The 22,898-nt window shown below is 34.2% G+C and overlaps 1 protein-coding gene across 2 annotated transcripts in view; it reads left to right on the forward strand.

Annotated features, from left to right (window-relative positions):
- LOC111045250 (glucose dehydrogenase [FAD, quinone]) overlaps positions 1-22,898 on the forward strand; it is a 107,412-nt gene that overhangs the window by 74,400 nt on the left and 10,114 nt on the right. For both annotated transcript variants that reach the window (XM_039442688.1, XM_022330611.2), the window contains 5 exons: positions 8,245-8,538; positions 9,527-9,687; positions 11,631-11,837; positions 14,490-14,681; positions 16,946-17,146. In XM_039442688.1, the coding sequence (XP_039298622.1) occupies positions 8,245-8,538; positions 9,527-9,687; positions 11,631-11,837; positions 14,490-14,681; positions 16,946-17,146 (1,055 nt within the window). The remainder of the gene's footprint in view (positions 1-8,244; positions 8,539-9,526; positions 9,688-11,630; positions 11,838-14,489; positions 14,682-16,945; positions 17,147-22,898) is intronic.

The raw sequence follows: 22,898 nt of genomic DNA on the forward strand, positions 1-22,898 counted from the left end.
AGGCTGCTAAAACACTCACATTATTTTTGTTAACCTCATAAGAAGATTTTTTCAACGTATTATGTAAGTATCACACACACACCACTTAAAATTTGAAAGTTTCATTCAGAAAGTTGATTGCAATGAATCTATACGATTTGGCTTTTATGGATTCAAAAATATATCTTTCAATTTGAATAGTTTATCTGTGATGGGTTTTTACTAGAGGCCTTTATCGATTAGAGGACAAGTTTTTGTAATTTTGGCTCCATGTTTCCCGGAGCATAGCAGCTGACACCTAACGGATTATCAGAGAACTTGGTGGGCAAATCAATAAGGGTGGTTCGGGTGAAATGCCCAAATCAGCTTTAAAATGTGTTTTAACTTATTTAAAAAACCTTTATATGTCCATTTATTAACGCAAATCGGCGATTATATGGGAGTAGAATGATGTGAGCAAGAAATCAATGACAGGTTGAAAGCAAGTGTTTTTTTATAACAGTTTAAACTGAGCACCCTGACCAAACTCGCGCGTGCAGCTTTCGAAATCTGCTCCGTATATATAGGAGTTTTGGAAGGAACAGTTCTCAGGGAGTCCGATGGGTGCAGTCATTTCTCAGTGATAAGTCTGAGATACTTGAGTTCAACCCGCTGGTTTCGGGCAGGCTCCTATGACTAGCTCCCGGCTTTGACTCTCTTTTTTATTTTTATTTTGAAGATAATAATAATTGACATTTAAATCAAATATAATAAAAAGTTACAAATCATTATTTTTTGTTGCTAGTTTTCAAGTATTTCTACTTCGAGTTTTATTTAATATTAAATACGGTAAAGGCAACTGATTCGCAATAGATTGTCAAAGCATAGCCAAGTTTCATTTTTCCATAAATAATGACCACTTTGAACTTTTATTGAATTTAATCGTGGTTAAATGACGTCACAGTATTGTTCATATTGGTTCTCTTCGCATCGTTTGATCTTTGTTTGCACGACTAACGTCTGTCGCTGCGTCTATTGGAAATAGGAATGAAGCAACTATTCAAAACTCAAAATAAAAATATACAGAAATACATGTACAAGGAATCCATTTTGGATATTATTAATATTATAAGTATATAGAGTATGACATACTATATAATAATTTACAATTATCTATAATTTTACATTGTAAAATTTGTGGTTTTCAATAGTTTCCACTTTAACTAGTCACAGCGATCAACGGCAGCTCCGTCTTGTCAATCAAATCCTACCTTGAGATGATGTGATTTAATCGCCAGTCAAGTGACGTCAGTTGAATTCAATAGACGTAATTTCAACCTTGAGAAAGTTTAATATTGTTGAACATCTATCTAGCCTTGTGAACAGTCGCCCTTCCAATGTGAGGACCGAGAATAAGTAACTTATTATATTAAGCTACTTTATGCACTCCTGATGCCCTAAAAGTGGACTGGCTTTCTCTCTCACCCGCTCTCTCCCTAGCAAACTCTTGTTTGCTTTATTGTTGAGATGGAGATCTGCCAAATAGGACTGCAGTACAGTTACCTTTTTTCAACAGGTCTCCGGAGATGTTAGTAGATAGATAGATATGCTGCCTTTATTTAACTCCCTCTTCCATATCAGTACTGAGTTGAACACATAGTTTTTTTCAAAACGGGTGAATCTTATTCATGAGAATTTTTCTCTAAAATTTTATGGTACGAGTCCCAATTCGTCCGAACTCCTCACGTGCATCATCATCAACTAATAAAAGTATATAATACCCAACTCTCATTGACAAATAAGAGTCAAGCTATAAGACTAACTTGAGACTTGAAAATAAGACTAATATTTCAATTGTATTGAAATAGTTTCATCAATATTTGCAATAGAACGGCTTCTATGGAGGTGAAACAAATAGATGAATTGAATCCAGCATGGAAAATTTGACTCAAAATAATTCATCAATTCCAATTTAGTAGATTAGTTTTCAAAACTGATGAATGATTTTTATGTTATTGATGATGCCTCTATAAAAGTACAAGTGGAATTGTGCAAATTGGTTTAACTGTTATTGTAATTCATTTTAATATTATAAACTACAAAATTGCTCATATTCAGTTATGTATTCCAATATACTTGAAAAATGTAGCTCTTTGAGTAGGTATAACTCACCAAGTCATAACTTTCATTATTAATTATTCTCTTTTTCCATTTTATTAGATCTCACTAAGTTGCTAGACACATTTTTCTTGTATGGCAAATCCACCAAAGTCTTTTTTTCAAGGAAACAAATTATGGCATAGCATAATTCACTAACCATCTTTGGTGAGTTAGGCTTTCCACAAAGATAAATTATTAATGCACAGTAATGACATTATTTAGGAAATGGTGAGCAATATTTGCTGTTTGGTAGTCAGGCAAAACTCACCTAGTGTGACATTCTGATCTCTAATTACATTTTTTATTGAAATGGTAATTTTTTGAGTTATTAATTTTAAATGATTATCAGGCAAAAATGTGATTGAGGAATTTGATCATTACATTTAGTAAGTGTTGAAACCTAAACGTAATAATTGCTCTTTGTAGCATGGTAGTACTCTCCAAAAATCCTATTTATGCTTATAACTCAAAACTGTAGTTTTTGACTTTGTGAGTTTTGCTAGTATGAGTACAAAATTATGAATTTACTTAATGAAGCTATGAACTATATAAAGCTACATACTTTCCTTGAGAATGGTCTCCAATATTTGAAAAGAATGCCAATATTTCGTAGCACATACCTCGGGAGCTACAAACCTGATGATAAAATATTGTAGAGTTAATAAGAGAACATAAGTTGTAGAGATTAAGAAAGTTTTAAGTTGTAGGAAATTAAGGAAGATTCATGTTGTATTTGGAACATTTCTCCCTAGATTGATTGATTTATTTATCACATGCCAGGTCTTGAAAACTAGAGCCGATTATTTTTGAGATACGGGGGTGAAATCGAAAAATTCTCCCCACTTCTACCGTTGCTCACCCCCTAGGTTAGAGGAATTTAAGTATGTATGTTTACCTCCTGATTACTGTCAAAAACTATCGAAACCAAACCTGTCGCAATTCCATGAATTTCTTTAATACAGTCATTTGACTGGGTTGGAGGGTGAGTTTATTGAATTTTCGTTCCTCGCATCCAGGAGTCGCTAACTGACACCTAGCGGAGACTTATGGAACTTGGTGATCAAACTAACGAGAGTGTTTCGGATGAAATGCCCAAATCAGCTTTAAAATGAGTTTTAACATATTTAAAAACCTTTATATGTCCATCTATTAACGCAAATCGGCGATTATATGGTAGTAGAATGATGTGAGCAAGAAATGAATGACTGGTTGAAAGCAAGTGTTTTTTTATAACAGTTTAAACTGAGCACCCTGACCAAACTCGCGCGTGCAGCTTTCGAAATCTGCTCCGTATATATAGGAGTTTTGGAAGGAACAGTTCTCAGGGAGTCCGATGGGTGCAGTCATTTCTCATTGATAAGTCTGAGATACTTGAGTTCAACCCGCTGGTTTCGGGCAGGCTCCTATGACTAGCTCCCGGCTTTGACTCTCTTTTTGATTTTTATTTTGAAGATAATAATAATTGACATTTGAATCAAATATAATAAAAAGTTAAAACCCTTTTTTTGCTGATTTATAAATTTTTCTGCTTTTTGTTATTTAAGAAGCGGTGTTTTACAACCGACGCAGCTCAAAGTTAAAAAAATATGGTAGTACTGTAATACATTACAGGTGAATTCTAGGTTCCCAAACTTCTCTGTTGACAAGAGTGTAGTAGTAAAGTCAGAATGTAAAAGAGATTTAGTCTTACTATAGTGCTGTTTTAGCTGACGTTGTGTCAGAAATGGCGTTTGCCACAAAGAATGAGGGAGACCGAAGAAGGAGGGCAAGCAAAAGTTCTGTCAAGCTGTCAGAAGGGTAAATTAGTGAGGTACGAAGAAGGAGCGCACTGAAATGACGGGCTCCTTCTTCGTACCTCTACGGTTCGAGTTTGACAAGGGTTCAAAATTTAGGCTGAGTATATATAGCTTGAAACGTAAGTCTCCATATTTACTTGTAATTTATAATAATTGAACGGGCGTTAGCGAAGTTCTCATTTTTGATTTACTGAAGGCGTTTTCTGTCTGTTTGTATGTTCGACAAGAACTTTAGAGAGAATTGATCAATCAGCTTCAAATTTTGAACACGAATCCTTCAAAACTTTTTACAGGTCAAATTCGTTAGACAACAAAATTGACTCACTCTTCTTCGTCCTTTTTCTGGATATAGAAATAACATTGAAAGTGCATAAGAAAAAAATTGTTTTGATTCAGCTGAATAATACACAACATTAATTTAACAGTAGTTCTGTGAACAGTAGACCTCGCGCAGTTATAATTCACAGCCTCCTCTTATACTTTTGATCAGAGTAGATACTGTCTGTATGTCGTGTCGGCGAGATATCGGCGTGAAAACGGCTAATGGCTGTGGGGGTTGGTGTATCAAGAAATGCTAATATCAAATAATGCAAAGACATACTGTCAACAGGCCAGCCCGAGTTGAAAGCAGAGAAAGGTCGAGGGAAAATACTATGTTTACTCTCAGTTATTAATTGCATGCGTCATTTCATGCAATGAATAGTCCACACGACAGCTGATTTTTCACTAAGTTACGTTGCGATATACCATCTCTCTTGTAGCCAATTCTCAGTAGTCTCTTCAATGTTCTGCTATTCTAAGTGTCGAGAATTTCTGCTGGTAGTGCGTTTATGATGAATAATAATTCTATAGTCTGATTTTTACGGTGATAGCGGTTTAAATTGACACTTAAAATCGATCAAAAAATAAAATTAACAGCTGACCTAAATTGAAGTTCACTGAAATTCATATCAAGAAATTCGGCTTGAATTTAATCACTTCAACACTCCAACACACCTGGAGGACACTAAATACTAACTACAGAAATCTACAATACTAATATTTTTCAATATTCACCATTCGTTCCTCAACACGTCGATTTTTGTTACAGTGGTTTATTGAAGAAAACTAGAAAATAAATAGTACCAGGTATATTTGTATATATTTTGACCGAACGTAGTAAGGTCTATGTTTCAACTCGATTTGCTTTTGTCTGTATGTATGTAACGAGATTACGGCCAGACGCGTTGATAGAATTCGATGAGATTTGGCAGGAATATTCCTTTTTCAACTGCACGTCGATGTATACAATTTTTTTTGAAATTTTGCATTCTAAGGAAAAGGAATTTCCTCCATACTCTGATATCACTTTATACCGTATATCATCTACTTTGAAGATAGGATCAATCAGACTATAGAATTATTCATAATCAATCAGCTGACAAGTGGATTATTCATTGCATGCATTACACAGATGTCTGGCCGTGTCTATTTCTATAAGGTAGGATTTCAATATTTTTTATGATGCGTGCCCATCAGTATCAATATTCTCACATTTGAAAAACAAGTTCAATAGGTGATCGAAAATAAAATAAAAAATGATTAAATGAACTGAATAATGCCGAAGAAATTATAATATTCTTGATTGAAAAAAATAATTTTAAAATATTTGAGAAATATTTTTATCAGATGGAAAGATTATCACGAAACTGGATAGAACATCATATGGGATACAAATTCAAACGTGAACTGAGTTTATTAAAATAAGTGAGTTTTTATCTTGGAGAAAACAAATAACATTTTTAAGAGTGAATTGTGATTCAACTGAATCAACTAGAAAGGTGACATAAGATACTTGTGGATAAGAAAACTGCGTGAGGTCTACTGTTCACAGAACTAATAGTATCATAATTCCACGAAAGCAGGTAGTGAACAGGTAGACTAGAAAAAGGCGAGACAAGTACCAAGGTACAAAGAAGGATCTGGTCAAAATGAGTTATAAAATAATAGTTTCCCCATACTGCAGCGTGGAGATGTCAGTATACACCACCGTCAAAGTCAGACACATCCATCCTAGCACTGAAAATCAGTCTTGTTTTGACAACAAGACAATGACCATTGTTTGAAAACAAGACAGCTCTGCGTAGTACAGACCGTCCAAGAAGTGCAACTTAACCGTCTTGTTTTGGAAGTGTCAGAGATTCGATATGTCTGACTTTGTCGTTTCAGTACGAATGTAAAAGTGTCCGGTTTTGACGCCTAACGCACACGCCAATTCGAGACTCTTTCAAAACAGTCTTTCCCTGTCGCTGGCGTACGGTGTCGATGGATGAGAGAGTCGCTGTTCACTCCTGTCAGGTTCTGGGTGTGTCGGAGGACTAAGGTGGCGCGTACCCACTGCAGCTCGTAATAAGTTGACCAAAATGCAATAGATCAATAAATTCCTCACAACTGGTTGTGTGAAAGATGATAAAAAACTAACTCGCCTGCCAACAAAGTCAACTGCTATCAAGCAAATTCATGGAACAATATTGTTTGTTGCAGTCACCTAATTCTCACTTGCTGAGAATTTTATCATCACAAGCTGTGGTGTCATCAATACCGCCATAAATTAGTGATCCGTAGTCTAATAGGTATAGTACTTGTGTAGCAGCTGAGGCTCCCGGGTTCAAAACCAAATACGAACAAAAGTTTTTAGCCATATCACTCCCGTTTGATCGGATGAGTACATTGAATCGTCGGTCCCGGCTGAAGTAGGGCAGTCATGAGGCCTATTTAAATGATCATGAGACTTATGTTCAGGGACCTTCCCGCGAGGGACTTCCCACCAGTAAATTCATACGAATTTACTTTTACTGCCAAAAAATGTCAATGCATGACCTTAAAATGTGGTGCAATAATTATTTCATTTAGCTTAGAGTTGCGTCTTTCGTGAGACACTCGTTACTATGTGCTATAATGTACTTGATGAAGATATATAATATATATTCAATTTAGTAATATATTTTTAATCTATTGTGAATTAAATGATCAATATTTCAAACTTTATTGGGTATGTTTGATTTCAAAATGTATGTTGGTGGTAAATAAACTCTTATCACTCATGTGCACCACAGATGGTCACGCAAAAGAATATTAGTGATTCAAATTTTCTATTCAATTTGACTCCTGATGTTCAATTCAAAACAGTGATTCAGTAAATTTTCGACAATTAAATTTGATCGACATACCAATCACAACAATAAAAAATCAATGACGCGTGTTGCAAGAAGAGAAAATGAAAAAGAAGAAGAGAAAGGAAGTAGAATTCGTCCGTAACATTCTTCTGCCACTCGAGAGTTGGGAGAGATAATACATAAAGCAATGTTATGTGGCTGCTAGCAATATAAACTATCCATTCAGATGTATGGATGAATGCAATTATTTTGGAGCCGGCGTTGAAAACCAAACAAATCATTTGGCTTGAACTTTCTAGCATACATTGGAATTCATAATTTGGAGAGTAGCTTGCAGGACTCTTGATAGGTCTTAGCTTCAGGACTCAAGAGATTATTCAGTGAGCAAATAAAATCTGCATTTTGGCTGGATGTGAATGAAAAGAAGCTAAATCATGCAGAATTGACAACACTTAAAGAACTCTTTAAATAGTTTAAAAAGTAACGAGGATAATAATCAGTCCAGTAGTAGATGTGATCCGACATTCGTTAATTTCCTATCCCGTACGTGTATAAGCCAATTTATTCCTTTATTAAATAAAATGTTCATTTACCAAAAAAACTAAAACCACTTCATCAATAATTACAGAAAATATCAGATAGTTTACAATGAAATACAATAGTTATTCGTTTTAGAAATTTCTTTTAATGTGACTTGGATATGTTTAGTGTGGGAGTTGACCTACTCCACTATGGCCTACCATGTTCTTGAGTAGGTTTTGTTTGTTTGTATTTTTTGCGGATTAGTAATTAGTAAGTGTTTAGTAAGTCGGTTTTAAGTTGAAAATATGAGTTGTTTGAAATAATGTTTTCTATGCTTTGTCTTCCTTTGCTCATCAACCAATTGTGTACTATAAATTGTTTTGAACGTTCTTATTATATTATGGATTGGCTTCTCGGGTATGTTCTATTATTATTTATCAATTGCTTTAGGCCTACATAATTATAGATTGTATCAGATTTATTTATTGAGAAATTAATTTGAAAATATGGGAAAAATGAGAGATTGGATTTGTTCACCCTATTGTCAATATTTGCAGTAAAATAGCAGATGTCTTCGGGGTGGTTGACAATATTCAATTTGGTTTTAGTTTAATAGTTAATGAATGAATTTTAATTGTTGATTGTTTTGACAGGAATATGGCTGATACCATTGCTGATAGCTGGTCTGGCCTATTACCGCTACGACTCGTTCGATCCCGAATCGAGACCCATCGACCAACGACAACTGAACCGGGAGTACGATTTCATAATAATTGGGGGCGGCTCAGCTGGGGCGGTGATAGCTAGCCGCCTCTCGGAGGTGGCGCACTGGTCGGTGCTGCTCTTGGAGGCCGGACCCGACGAGAATGAAATATCCGATGTGCCGTCGTTAGCCGCTTACCTCCAGTTGTCCAGTCTTGACTGGCAGTACAAAACTGAGCCCACTGGTGAGAAATCAAACAGACTCTACTATTTTTTAGGGTAGAGAATGTTATCATCACATTACTATAATCACTGACTCATAACTTGATCCCTGGACAACTCTCTTCCACAGCATCAAGACAGCCTCAAATGAAAAACTAGAAATTCATATTTTCTTTGAAGTAGTGAAAATGATAATTCAATTTTTAAATATAGATAGATGAATATAGGATATAAAGTTGAAAAAGCCTATCCCAATGGGGGCATGGAACGGTAAGGGAGAACAATACCAACTTCGATGCCGGTGGAATTGGAAACAATAATACTGTCAACCCATGTCAATATTCAACAATAGATCTGCTCAATAAGGGTCACAAAAGTTGTTGCTTGTTGGTAGCAAAAAGCATTGGTCTGAAAGACCGTTAGAAGTGTTAGGATACAATAATTACAATAGTTAGGATACAATACAATAGTATTTTGTATCTGCAACTCTCTTCAAACAAGGACAGTTACAAGAGTTGGGATCAGAAAGATCTTTGTTTTGCATTTAAAGAAATTGAATTACTCATGCGAATTTATGTATTTAGTTGAGCTTAAATTGATCTTTGTAACACAGTTTTAGCTATCAAGTAAAAATTACAGCTTTTTATGGTTAATTAGCTATCCTGCTTTGGTTGGTAATCAAAACAAACAATACAACTAATGCTGTTTCATTATGCTGTTTTTTTGTAAATAATTTTTATTTAGTAAAACAGAATTTTATTTATTTACCTACTGATCTACTACTACTACTACTACTACTACTACTACTACGAGATCTAGATCTACTACTTTAAAGTAGTGTATCTAGAAGGAATAGTGTATAAAAATTTCAATCCAACTCTAACACCAACTCAAATTACTTAGCTTGGATGATTAGTATTTTCCAACACAGGCTTGAAAAACGTTTACATAGCCTATGTTGCATCTTATTCTCTCTGTTATTTCACTATTCAATTATGAAATCTTTTTCAGGGAAGGCATGCCTGGGATTCAAAGGAGGAAGATGCAGCTGGCCCAGAGGGAAGGTTCTAGGGGGATCATCAGTACTCAACTATATGCTCTACATTAGAGGAAATCGTCATGACTATGACAGATGGGAAGAAATGGGCAATGTTGGATGGGGCTATGATCAGGTATTTTATAAATTTAATAATTTAAAATTATTTTACACCATTTTCAAAACTCAAGATTTGAGATGAATGAGTGCTGAAGTAATCTAGCATTCCAGTTAGGTTGTGGTGTCAATCACACCACATGTGATGAGTTAATCTCTCAAACCAGATCAGCGACAGATACTCCGTATCTACTACAAAAAGAGTGTCCTTGAGATTCAAATTGATTCTCACTTATGTTTTATGGCGTATTTTCATTGGTGACATTGGTTCGGTGACCGACGAACTCCACTGATATCAGTAGTTATGAGCTCCATTTCCCAATATTTCGAACCCCATTTGAAAGTGTAATTCTCAAAACTTGCCGTCAATTATGGAGGAGCCTTTTAGACTCTCATCTGAGAATCACCCTCACAACAAAAATATATCTTGTACATTATTCAATAATTTTAGAAATATAAAATAGGAATGAACATTCAGGGTGACACAGAATAACGGGAACTTTTAAAAACGCTATGAAACATTAGTGGGAAGAGCAAAAATGAGTTTATTCAAACCAATGTGAAGTTCAAGACTTGCCATTTGAGAATTATTAATAACATCTATCACTTTTTGACAATTACTTCTTTAAGATGGCTTACTCCTGAACGAATACACTCTTTAAATCTGTGCTGAGATTCCTGAACGATTGCTGCAACATTTCAGCTGGGATATTATTAATTCAATTTTGAATTGTCTGTCATGATTCAACCACAGTTATTGGTCAAGTTGTGAAAACGTTTGATTTGAGATCCCCAAACAGAAGATCGCAGATTGACATAACATGGGACCAGGAAACGCAGAAGTAGCAGCAATCGTTCAGGAATCTCAACACAGATTTCAAGTGTATTCGTTCAGGAGTAAGCCATCTTATAGAAGTAATGTCAAAAAGTGATAGATATTATTAATAATTCTCAAATGGCAAGTCTTGAACTTTACATTAGTTTGAATAAAATAATTTTTTCCCTTCACAATAATGTTTTATACGTTTTTAAAAGTTCCCGTTATTCTGTGTCATCCTGTACAAGCATTACTTATAGATAAAGCTTTCACAATGCTTTTTCCTCTAACTTGTAGGTCTTACTGTGGAAATTGGAGGATTTATAAATAGTTAAAATTGTATTTGATGAAGCCTAGCTACTTATCGCCTGAAAACCGAACACAATATTTTGCTTATCACCATGTTATTATGATAGAACTCTAAATTGAATGTAATAATAGTCATGAATTCAATTGTCGAGGTTTCTTGAAAAAATTCAAGAACTTTCTACTCTGAGATTTACTTCAAAGCTCAAACTGTTAGCATCCCTTATAAATGACATCAATGCTTCCTATTCCATAAATGCTGACATTTTGAAGTACGTTAATCTTAAATATAATGAAGGTAATGTTGCGGAATTATTGTGAAAACTAGTGGAGATAATGTAAAAATTGAATTGAATATGTTTTTAGACTACTTCAGCGATCTCCTTTATTTGAATATCAGTCTATAATTATGATTATGAATTTACTGACATGTATTTATGAATATACAGAAATTACGGACTCAGGGGTCTCTTCCCACTTACACTAGGCTCAAATATGTCCTTTCTCACAATGCTACGAATGTGAACGAGACATATTCGTAACTTGGATTTAACATTGGAAGATAGAACGTATTTTAGCGTAGCTTAGTCAAGTGGAGAGATGACTTATAATATATCTGTATTTGTGCAGCAACAGTGAGATATAGATATAAGCATAGCATCAGCTGATGAAAAGGTAAATGCGCGTGTTCGTGCTGCCCAAGTCTGTACGCAGCTTGATAAGAATTATACTATTCGTAATCACTATGCATTGCTAAAATTGGAAGTGAATAAATGGTAAATACAAATAGATAATATGTTTATTTATATTTGAATTGTCATTCGAAATTCATGTTTTAGGTGCTTCATTATTTCAAGAAATCTGAGGACAACCGTAATCCCTATTTAGCCAGAACAAAATATCACAGTAAGGGCGGCTTATTGACTGTCCAAGAGTCACCATGGCGAACACCACTGGTTTTGGGATTTGTCAAGGCTGGAGAAGAACTGGGATATCCGAACAGGGACATCAACGGCGAAAAACAAACTGGATTCATGATTGCTCAGGTGAATAACGATTTTACTCTCAAGATTTGAACGAAATGAGTGTAAGGATTCAAGATTCTGAATGGGGTGGTAAAATATTACCTTATTATGCTGTTGAAAAATGAGAAGATAAACCGATTATTACCGTACTGGAACCGTGTAAGCCGATTGTAGGTGGCAAACAAGTTGTATAGAAACCACCCATTCAGGTTCGGGTTCAATTTCAGGGGATAAGCCAAGTTGAGCTAAAGTTGATAGCACCTTACACTAGTGGCAGATTGTTATCTTGGGATGGGGGGGGGGGGTTGCGTTGTTGTATCATCGACCGCGGGGGGGGAGACATATCATCTTCGGATGAATGGGGGAGGGGTGAATTGTTATTTATAGGGCCTACACCAAATAGAAATATATACGTATTTTTAAATAGTATATTTAGAATAGAAGTATATTTAAATACGTATTTAAAGAAAAATATATTAACTAGCAGTTTCAGAGGATTTAACACAACAATTTAAATGTGAATAATATTGGATTTTTTGAATAAGTGTTTTAATTGATATCGGCATCAGTTGTAAGCCTGTATTACTTCTAGAAGTTTACAAAACCTGAATTAAAACTGAAAAGTGGTATAGATTAAACAAAGGTCTTATGATTACAGTTTCTCAGAAAAACTGTATGGAAATTCAGGTAATGTATAATTAAATATTTAACACAAGTGGGCAGGGTCGCTTCGCTCGCCTTAGCCGCTAACCATGTCTAATCGCCTTGTTTATCCAGACATGAATCCAGCAGCTGCATTTTCCATTTGAGATTGCTTCCTTCCATCAAAAATTCTTCATACTTTCAGGCTTAATCCAATTACCGTTTGATTGAACTTTTCAGCTTGGGGTTGCAAAGATCTCTGTCTATAAAATCAAACAAAAACATCAAACATCGAACAAACAAACAAACAAGCAAGCAAGAATAGCGCTAGAATGCGCGAAAGGATAGCACTATCTGATTTGTCGAATGATAGGCGAGGATAGCAACACCAATGTAAATAAAATACTGACATTATAACGTGAACCTCACGTTAGAATGAAGTTTCTTCTTTCATATTTTCTCAAACCGATTCTTTCCTATGCATTTCCTGAGATTGAGGTTTTTCTCTGACCTCTCGGGTGGCAGGGGGGTTCCCCCGCCTCACCACCGCCACCAGTTCCGTACTCTGAGAAGACTGCTGTACATTCTGCATCTCTATTAGATTGGATTATAGATTTTATGATTGAATTATAGATTTATATGATCAATAAATCAATCAAGTTTTATTGAACGAAATATTTACATTGGAGGTCCCACTAAACCCGAAGGTTTTTCAGTAGGTGCTTATATAAATTTACAAAATAAATCATAGAATAGAACATTACAAAAAATGAAATTAACAAATTTGATAAGAGGGAGAGAAAAAAAATTTGTTTTGCATGCAAAGATAAGTTGATAAGTAAGAAGAGGATGGATGTAAAGGAAGGAAGGTGGTAAGGAAGGTTATCCAGGAACTAGAATATTAATTATAAAGTTATAAATAGATTTTTGAACCCTCATAGAAGAGGCTATTGATTTGCTTTGAGTCACATTTTCCTCTGTTTGCCTTTGTTAATCATTGAAGAATTCAAATATGTAACTTTGAGGTGCAAAGAATGAATCTCCTATCAATAGGTGTTGAGCAATAATGAATAAATACATCACTCACAGTTGAAATCTCGGTGGTGTTTCAAGCAATTTGATATTTCTTCGCAAAACACCTGTGGAGCTTCTATCATCGTTCATGACCTGAGTAAGAATAACACCCCGTGAAATACACACTCTACATAACTTGTAAACATGTACTGCAACTATGACACAGTAATTTCACATTCTAATAGCATGAAAATGTACAGTAATAATGTTTCTGCAAACAGAACATGACTGTGTGATTTCTACTACTAATTTGTAATAGTATCACCATTGCTAATCTAATACTATCATCCAGTAGTTTACTGCAAACCAGAGGGAATAGAATAAATCGAATCAAATTCAATGACATCACTTACATAACAAATTCCGTTACACAATTAATATTACAGATCATAGAATACAACATTGTTTGCTTGAGAAAATTCTTGTCTGCAAACAGGAGTGAAATACATTCAGAACCTAACTAAAAATGCTTGTATATAAACTCAAATGAAAACAATATTGTATTCTCTTCTCTGCAAATTCTATAGTTACTTATTTCGCTCTCTCCATACTCACCTATATTTTATAATAACCCATCATTTATCACCTATACAGCCCATGCTTATTGCTGTAATCATAGAACCTATTCATGTTTACCTACAATGAGCTATCATGTTTACAACCATATAGAAAAGATAGTATAGCATGCTATTAAATGCACTTAAATTGTGGCGCAAAGAATGAATCCTCTATTAATAGGTTGAGCAATAATGAATACATCACTCACAGTTCAAATCTCGAAGGTTTTTCAAGCAGTTTTATATATCTTCGCAAAATACCTGTGGAGCTTCTATGATCTATGCTACATAATACTTTCAAGCGTTAAAGTAACTTTATACTCCATAATTAGTCTGTATTTTCTCTATGCTAAAACCTATTAATGTTAACCTGCCTATTAATGCTTCCTTTATTTGACAGGGAACGATTCGAAGGGGCAGCAGATGTTCGACAGCTAAGGCGTTTCTTCGCCCAGTGAGGATGCGCCGAAATCTGCACATCGCCATGAACGCTCATGCCACTAGAATTCTCATCAATCCGAAAACGAAACGCGCCTATGGTGTGCAGTTCCTGAGAGATGGAATCAGGCAAACAGCTCTTGCGAGAAGGGAGGTTTGTTGATTCCTCAATTGTGCTCGAAAAATACTGAAAATTCAATCAAATCAAATCAAAGTTTATTCATCAAAAACAATTACAATACAAATTTGAATACTATAACATTTAATACAATGAAGTTTTATGCATTGAATAATTTCTTAATAGGCATAGATAATTCAATGAATAGGCTAAATATACACCCCACTATAAATGATATTATGTGTTGGGGTATACGTTATTAGTTGCTTGTTGCGTGTTATAATTACAATTTACAAACTTCATTCAGTGATATAGGATCAAAGTTTTGTATATTGAAATAAGTGAAAATTGATAATACAAACAGAATTATGAAAGTAATAATAATAAATATTAATGTTCTATTAAGGATAATAATTAGAAAGTTAATTTTTTAAAATGAAAAAATAGTAAAGGAAAAGAATGAAGAGTGAAAGTTTAAATATTTACAGTCTAACTAAATTTTCACAATATTCCAAAAATGAATCGCCTTTTTTTATAATTTATACTTTATATTTTTCATACAACTTTTCCAAATGAATATTTCATATAGTTAGATCGCTTTGTTGATTTATTATAATAATAATATTTCTATATTTTGTGAATATTTGGTATGAATATTATTTCAAGTGAATAAGAAATTGAAAAAATATTTCAATAAGAACATATTGGAAGAGAAGCCATCTGAAGATGTATGTGATAAAAGTAGATTGTTTATCTTCTCAGCACTCAGAATATTTTAGAAATGAATCTATGAATGGTTTTCATTCAGTGACAGAAGTGTGTGAACCTGTTGAAAGGGCCGACTATTGTTCGCTTATCACCTCGCAGGTAGGGGTAAAATCCCCATTGGAAACATATGATGCGCTGAAAAGCAGGAAGTATTGTTCTCTGGCATCATTTTGAAAGTCACTCAACTAACACACCCTTTTTATATTCCTATATAGCCAAATGTATGGAGCCTGTTTTAAACTCATGAGTAGATTGTCTTTCTGATTCTTCTGTATTCAAATAAATGCTTTTCAAAAAACATAGCCTGTTTTGTTGTTGAGCAAAATCATAGGCTACGGCAATAATAGAAAATAATATTTTCAGGTGTAGATGAACTTGTTTGAAGATGGAATTGAAATACGGAACATGCAAATAATTTTTGTATTATTATGAATGAATGAATGAATTTATTTGCCAAAAACAAAATCCAAAAAAGGAATACATATGCTACTGCACTTAACTAAAATATATGCATAAAAATTAGGGAACTATTAATAATAATAATAAAATTTTGGCTCTACTGGCAAAAGTAACACTTGAGCGCCAGTAGTGAGTTCAATTAAAGTAATTATATAATATTATGTAGCTACATGTACAAGAAAAAAACCTATATTATAGCTTATTGTATTTTGTTCCCGTTTTTCTCTCTATTCTCAATAGTCGCAGAAGTTGAAATTAGTGAGGATAGAATGTAAGAATGTACATTCTATACTCTTTGGTTGATATAGCATAATTATTGACGTGGGTTCTCATTTAATAATAATACTTCAACAGTAACATATTCACTACGTCCTCAAATCTAAAAGCCTCAAAATAGAGTGCTTAGGAATTTAACTCACTCTGGGTGGAGAGACCCTTGCAGGCCCATATTTCGCAGACTCAACCTTTCAACACTTCCGGCTTTATACATGGTTGACATTTTAATGTACATGAAAAGAGATAGTGAGATAATTGCTAACAACCACCCCATTCAAAGGTTTCCTCAGCGTAACAACAATCTTTGTTTGCCAAAGCACAGAATTTAGAAGGGAGCCTTATATTAAGGCATAAAAATATATGATTCTTTGAAAAACGAGTTGAAAACTGAGAATAATTTGAAAGTATTCTGAAATAAAATAGGTGATATACTATTAAAGAGTTGTCCCTATAGTGTTGAAGAGGGAATGAGGTCCTTGTCTGATAGTTTGAACATATAGGTTTTTAAGAAAATTAATATAATGAGAAATGTATCGAATAAAACCATTTTTGTATGTAACGTGTATAAGTATATGTAATTGACAGGTGGCATGTTGTGTGAGTTTTAATGAAGCTCACATATATACAACCAAGTGCCATGAATAACAATAATAATATTCTACATAAGGCTATTATTTAAGGCACATATATACAACCAAGTGCCATGAATAACAATAATAATAATAATAGTATTCTACATAAGGCTATTATTTGATCTTGATTGTAATTAATTGGTAATGAGCTTAAATAATTTGCAGGTAGTCCTGTCAGCTGGTGCTATCAACTCGCCTCAATTGTTGATGCTGTCTGGGGTGGGACCTGAGCATCATCTACGAAGCATGGGCTTGCCTGTCATAAAGAATTTGCCAGTTGGTGAGAACCTCCAGGATCACGTCGGAATGGCTGGGATGACATTCATTGTTGATAAGCCAATTGCCATAGTACAGGATAGATTGCAGGTCAGCAATAAAATAAATATTTGATGTCTACATCATTTGAAAATTATTAAGTTACCATGAATATGAAAAATAGGCCTTTATCAGGCGGTGTCGTCCGATAAGCGATCAGGGAAAAAGTAGTTCACTGAGCGATTCATTGTTCAGAATAACAATAAGGATAGGCAGACGCTATGAATGGGAGGAATTGGGTGTCATTAATCATCAGGAACAGTGACGGAGGAAGGTTACAAGCGTATGTGTATACTCACATACCTTTGTACCGATTACCAATATTTTATGTTTATTAGTTCTTGGAAAATGCAGGAGAAATGCTTATATTGCGCGTATACTTGGAAAATTTTCAAAATAGTATGGCCCCAGTGCGCGTATAAAAGTCAAACCAAATAAGTATGTCATTTTTGAAATTTCTTGGGTCAGATTTTGAGCTCTGTTGATTGAATCTGTTATGTGAATGAAATATGGGAGCCATTTTGCTTTTATATAATAATTATAACGATTGTAGATTGGCATGAACTTAAAATTTATGATTGCTTGTAGATTGCTTCAGATGTGAAGTTGATCTTAAATCTTCTTGATATCTGTGAGATACTTTACACTTAACTTTATACTTATCTATTTGTAGTAGTGTTACTCATTCACTCGAACAAATGCAGATGATTGATAGGACTTGTTGGTATTCCAAATTTTTATATATAAATATATATAGGCTGTAATGGAGATGAATTTGAACTGTTCGAAACTGAAAGCTGTTCGATCTCTGCTTAACAACTGATTCCTTTTTATGGGAGTTGGTAGGTACAGATTCAATCATCGTCATTAATATAATATCGTATTGAAAGTTCACTACCCATTACATGGCACTATCCATTTATCGCTTGTGGCCTTCCTCTGTCACTGTCTCTGATGATTAATTACACCTAAGTCCTCCCATTCATAGTGTCTGTCTATCCTTATTGTTATTCTGAACAATGGATAGCTCAGTGGACTGCTAACCCCCAAAATCGCTCATCGGACGTAACCTATCAGGCTATGCCTGATAAAATGTATCCTGTAGAAATTATAAATGCGATCATAGAGATGGACACTACACCCTAATAGATAAATTACAAATGTTGCATTCAAACAACAATAGTATATTTTTGTGTAAGAAATACAATTTTCCATCAAAGATTATGATCGGGTCGTATAATGATTACCGCCCCGACATTATCGGTTCAAGTACCTTTCTTTATCTCACCTTCACGTTAAAAGTCTTGAACCATTTTTTTTATCAATCCATTTCTATGTATAACTCATCACTTATATGTGTAGTGTGAATTGTGGCATAAATAATAAGAATTTGACGTTCACTGACTAAACATTGTTGAATACAGTGACTCTACGCATAGCTTAGACGTATATTTTTCTAGTCATTGAGTGAGCCTGTGAGCGCCCATTGCTCCTGCAACCTGCAAGTCGTCATTGGTCGCTTCTATGTCCCAAGCTGGGTGATAAAACTTCTTATCCTATACTCTTTCCTAACCTTGTATTTAGCAGGCTAAAACCTATTAAATCTAAAATTTCCGTTGATATTCATAAATATTGAAAATTTTTCCATTTAAAATATATATTGAAAATTTTTCAATCTAAAATAAATTGAAAATTTTCAATTTAGGAATATCAACGGAAATTTAAAATTAAATAGGTTTTAGACTGCAGAATACAAGGTTAGAAAAGAGTATAAGATAAGACAAGCTGAGCCGGATGGTTTAAATATGGAACTGTTCAAGCATGGAGAACTCTTCTTCAAACTTCGCTTCCTCCATTTGATAAATATGTGCTGGAGACAATAATTGAGCATCCCAGAAGTTTGGAAAGTGGCTGCAGTCAAATCTCTTTTCAAGAAGGGAGATATAGTCCAGCCACTATATAGGCTACATTGGTGCTTGAAATTTATATTGTAGTTCTAATTTTTAATATATTATTTGGATACCGTACGTGACAGATGTCCAGAACCATTTTCTTCATGCAAAACTTCCTTGTGCTAGGTACAGAGTGGCACAAAAACCTCGTATTTTCAGTTCATTTTCCAGTTTTTAGCTATTTCTGCCAAATGCAGTAATCGGATGGTAAAATTTGCTCTCGCCTTTGTTTTAGATTTGGATTATAAAATTCTGAATATAATGAGATCATTCAGAACTCTTTATCTTCAATGAGTACTGAGTTATGATTTTTTCAATAATGAGTAAAATTTGAAGAGATAAATCAATTCTGATGAGTTTTAGTCTTTGAACAACAATATCTTCCGATAGTTACCATTTAGTTAGATGTATAATTCAAAGTCCCTCTGGGCGTATTTTTGTGCTCTACTTTCTAAGATCATGTAGAGGGCTCTATCTCATATAGATTTCCAGGTACACCTGACAACAATGCTCCTTGTATTGTGAAAAACACCTCATTTTCAGCTTCATCCATCACCAACTACCAGAAATTGGCCATTTTTGTGTTTTGGAATACACTCAACAGTAAATTTTCCACTTTTCGACCGAATTTTACTTATGATGCATGATTTTGGACCGCCTTTTCGAACCGAGAAGAATGAAGTGTAGTGCGATGAGATAAGTGTTTGAAATTTTGATCCTTGAGGTGTCCTTATGCGCGCCTCTTGGCACTAGCACTCAGCACTAGGAAATGCTGAAATGAAATGCATCTAACGGGTAATTCTCATTGAACATAATCTCATGAACTTATGTCATTGTGCGAAATATCAATGTGCAGACAATGTAGTTGGTGATGATTTTTGAAGCTGAAAATTAGGTGTTGTTCATAATACAAGGAGCATTGTTATCAGGTGTACCTGGAAATGTATGAGATAGAGCGCTCTACCTGATCTTATAGATGGAAGAGCACAAAAATACGCCCAGAGGGACTTTGAATTGTACATCTGAATTGTAAGATTGTACAATCGAAAGATTTGGTTGATCAAAAACCAAAATTCATTGGAATTGGTTTTTGTTTTCAATTTTACTCATTTTTGGAAAATTATAACTCAGTAATTATTGGAGATAGAGAGTTCCGAATGATCTCATTTTATTCATAATTTTATAATCTGAAACAAAGACAAAAGCAACTTTTCTGTCCGAATACTGGATTTAGTAGAAATAGCTGAAAATTGGAAAATGAATTGAAAATACGAGGTTTTTGGGCCCAGGGAAATTAGGCCCTAGCACAAGGAAATTTTGCATGAAGAAATTTGCTCTGGACTTCTCTCATGTATCCAAATAACATATTTAAAATCAGAACTACAATATAAATTGCAAGCACACCCCCTTTTTTATGTCTATATTGACTGGACGAAGTTCCTGTGACAACTATTGAGGAATCAGCTTGCTAAACACTGCTTACAATATCTACTGTATAACATTATTATCAAGGAAACGATGCAGCCCATAATGGAAGTTTTCCTGCTGGAAGAGCAATGTGGCTTTACTTATACTACCTTACCATGCTATATTGTGGGGGTGGGGGCGCATATCAAAATCTCGCCCCGGGCGCCTATTAACCTCGGGGCGGCCCTGCAAATATGGTCATGAGAATCGGCTAGTTTCCGCCAATGACAACAGTTGAGATAAACCTTTATTGTTCAACAGCTAATGACCAATCGTAGGGCTTCGCCCATAATATAATAATTATATATATATATATATACATAATATAATTATATTCTGCTACTTAATGTTTAAGCTTTCAGTTTACTAGAGATCGATAAGTTGGTGTAACAACCGAAACTAGTATTCCAAATTGTATATAATTGTATAATAAATGTATTTATAATTGTATATATGTTAATTATATATATTATATTATTATATAATTATATTCTGCTCCTTAATGTTTAAGCTTTCAGTTTACTAGAGATCGATAGGTTGGTGTAACAACCGAAACTAGTATTCCAAATTTTTTGACAAGTTAGTGGTTTTGACTATATCAAGTCGTGTTCATTCAGATTTACCATAAATACGACAGCTATATCATAAATAAGTCGTGTTCAGATGTATTATAAATGTTGCAATTGCAGTTCCAATCAACAGATTTAGAATGGGTTTGGTGCAAACAAAAAAAATTGATATGAATTAAGATGATTCAATTTAGTTTTTAAATGGCAGGTAAGGTATAAAGCACAATGTTGCATGCTTACTCGATGCAACCCAGCATGAAAAATAGATGAAAATAATGTTAATCCAATTTTGAAATGATGTGGTATAGACCTATCTCACAGTAAGCATAGAAAGAAATGAGATATTCAGATTAGATTTTCGTTTAATAATGAAAATTATCACATTTTTTAATGTAAGCCACGTCAATCACTGATCGCCTGACATCAATTCATTGGAAACAAAAATACAATATTGAGTCCTGCTAAACCCTGTTAAGTTTTTCTTCAGGTGCCATTTCAAGTTTAATAATAATATGAAATATATCAGTTCTCGACAGGATAAAATATTCAAGTTATATTACTACTGTAGGTTTTATTGTATTTCACTAATTCATCAATCCAATTAATTCAATAAAGTGGATAGGTTAGTGTAGGAGGCTCTTCAAATTTATCCACAGCACTTTATCTTTCATTAACTATTAGTCTTATCTAATAATTAATATCGAGGCACCGAGCTTCGCTCGTTATTTATTTATTGATAAACAGAACACAATTCTTCAAAATGATTGAGGAAGGACTAACAGGCACAGCCCAAAACTGTTTCTTCCCCGAATTTAGATTAATACACTATACATATTCCAAAAAGTAGATTATGTTCCATACACTTTAATTCAGGTCAAATTTTCAGTCCAAATATTTGAAAACATAAAAGTTCTAATTTTGATTGTCTACAAACCAAATTGAATAACAAAATAACACTCACTAATCACTTAGAACTGTAAAATAATGAATAACTTTAAATATTGATGGGTTGGTAGCACTGGACTACCCTGTTTGTTTCAAGTGTACTTCAGTCTCTAAATTTTCTTATTTTTCAATTAATTAATTAGAGAGTACAGTGATTAAGCACACTGAGTGTAATTATTAAGCTGATTGGGTAAAACCTTTTCTTAATGGGGGCATGGGACGGTCAAGCTAGAACAATACAACTGCGAGACCCTTTGGCAGGTATATTTAGTACATTTTCGAGCCTTGTGCAATGAAGCGTATGCCCCCATACTGTTAAGTTTAGTGACGTTATTCTACACTTAGACTTTCACACGGGGATTCCCATTTCCATGTTCTGTACAGGTCCATCAAAGTTATAATTTCCAACAATTTAGACAGTCTAAACTCTGTAGCTTTGGGTGAAACATGGAGTTCCGGCAGAGCTTATCGAGATGGGACAAAGATCTAAACCATGAAGGCATATACCAGTTTTTATTTATGTACAATCGAATTGTGAACCAAAGGATATTATGCTCGTCGTGTGATAAAAACCAAACCCTGCAACGATTTTATAACTCGTATCAGGTTATCAGAGATGTACATATTGTTTCAAAACAGTATTTTTAAGTCATTCTTATTAAATTTAGAAAAATAGTTGAAATCCATCATTATGGAACACAATTTTGAGCCTATTATAATATTATCAAGGAACTAATTCCCTTGTGCTAATTAATATTTTTCAAACGATACATATTATGTCTAGTTGTAAGTTGTGGACCAGAGTGGTGGATTTTGAAGTAGGTTTTGAAAATATATTTTATGCTGCTAAGCCAATCTGGATGGGAGCAT

Source organism: Nilaparvata lugens, chromosome X, assembly GCF_014356525.2.
Source record: "Nilaparvata lugens isolate BPH chromosome X, ASM1435652v1, whole genome shotgun sequence".
NCBI classification, from domain to species: Eukaryota; Metazoa; Arthropoda; class Insecta; order Hemiptera; family Delphacidae; genus Nilaparvata; species Nilaparvata lugens.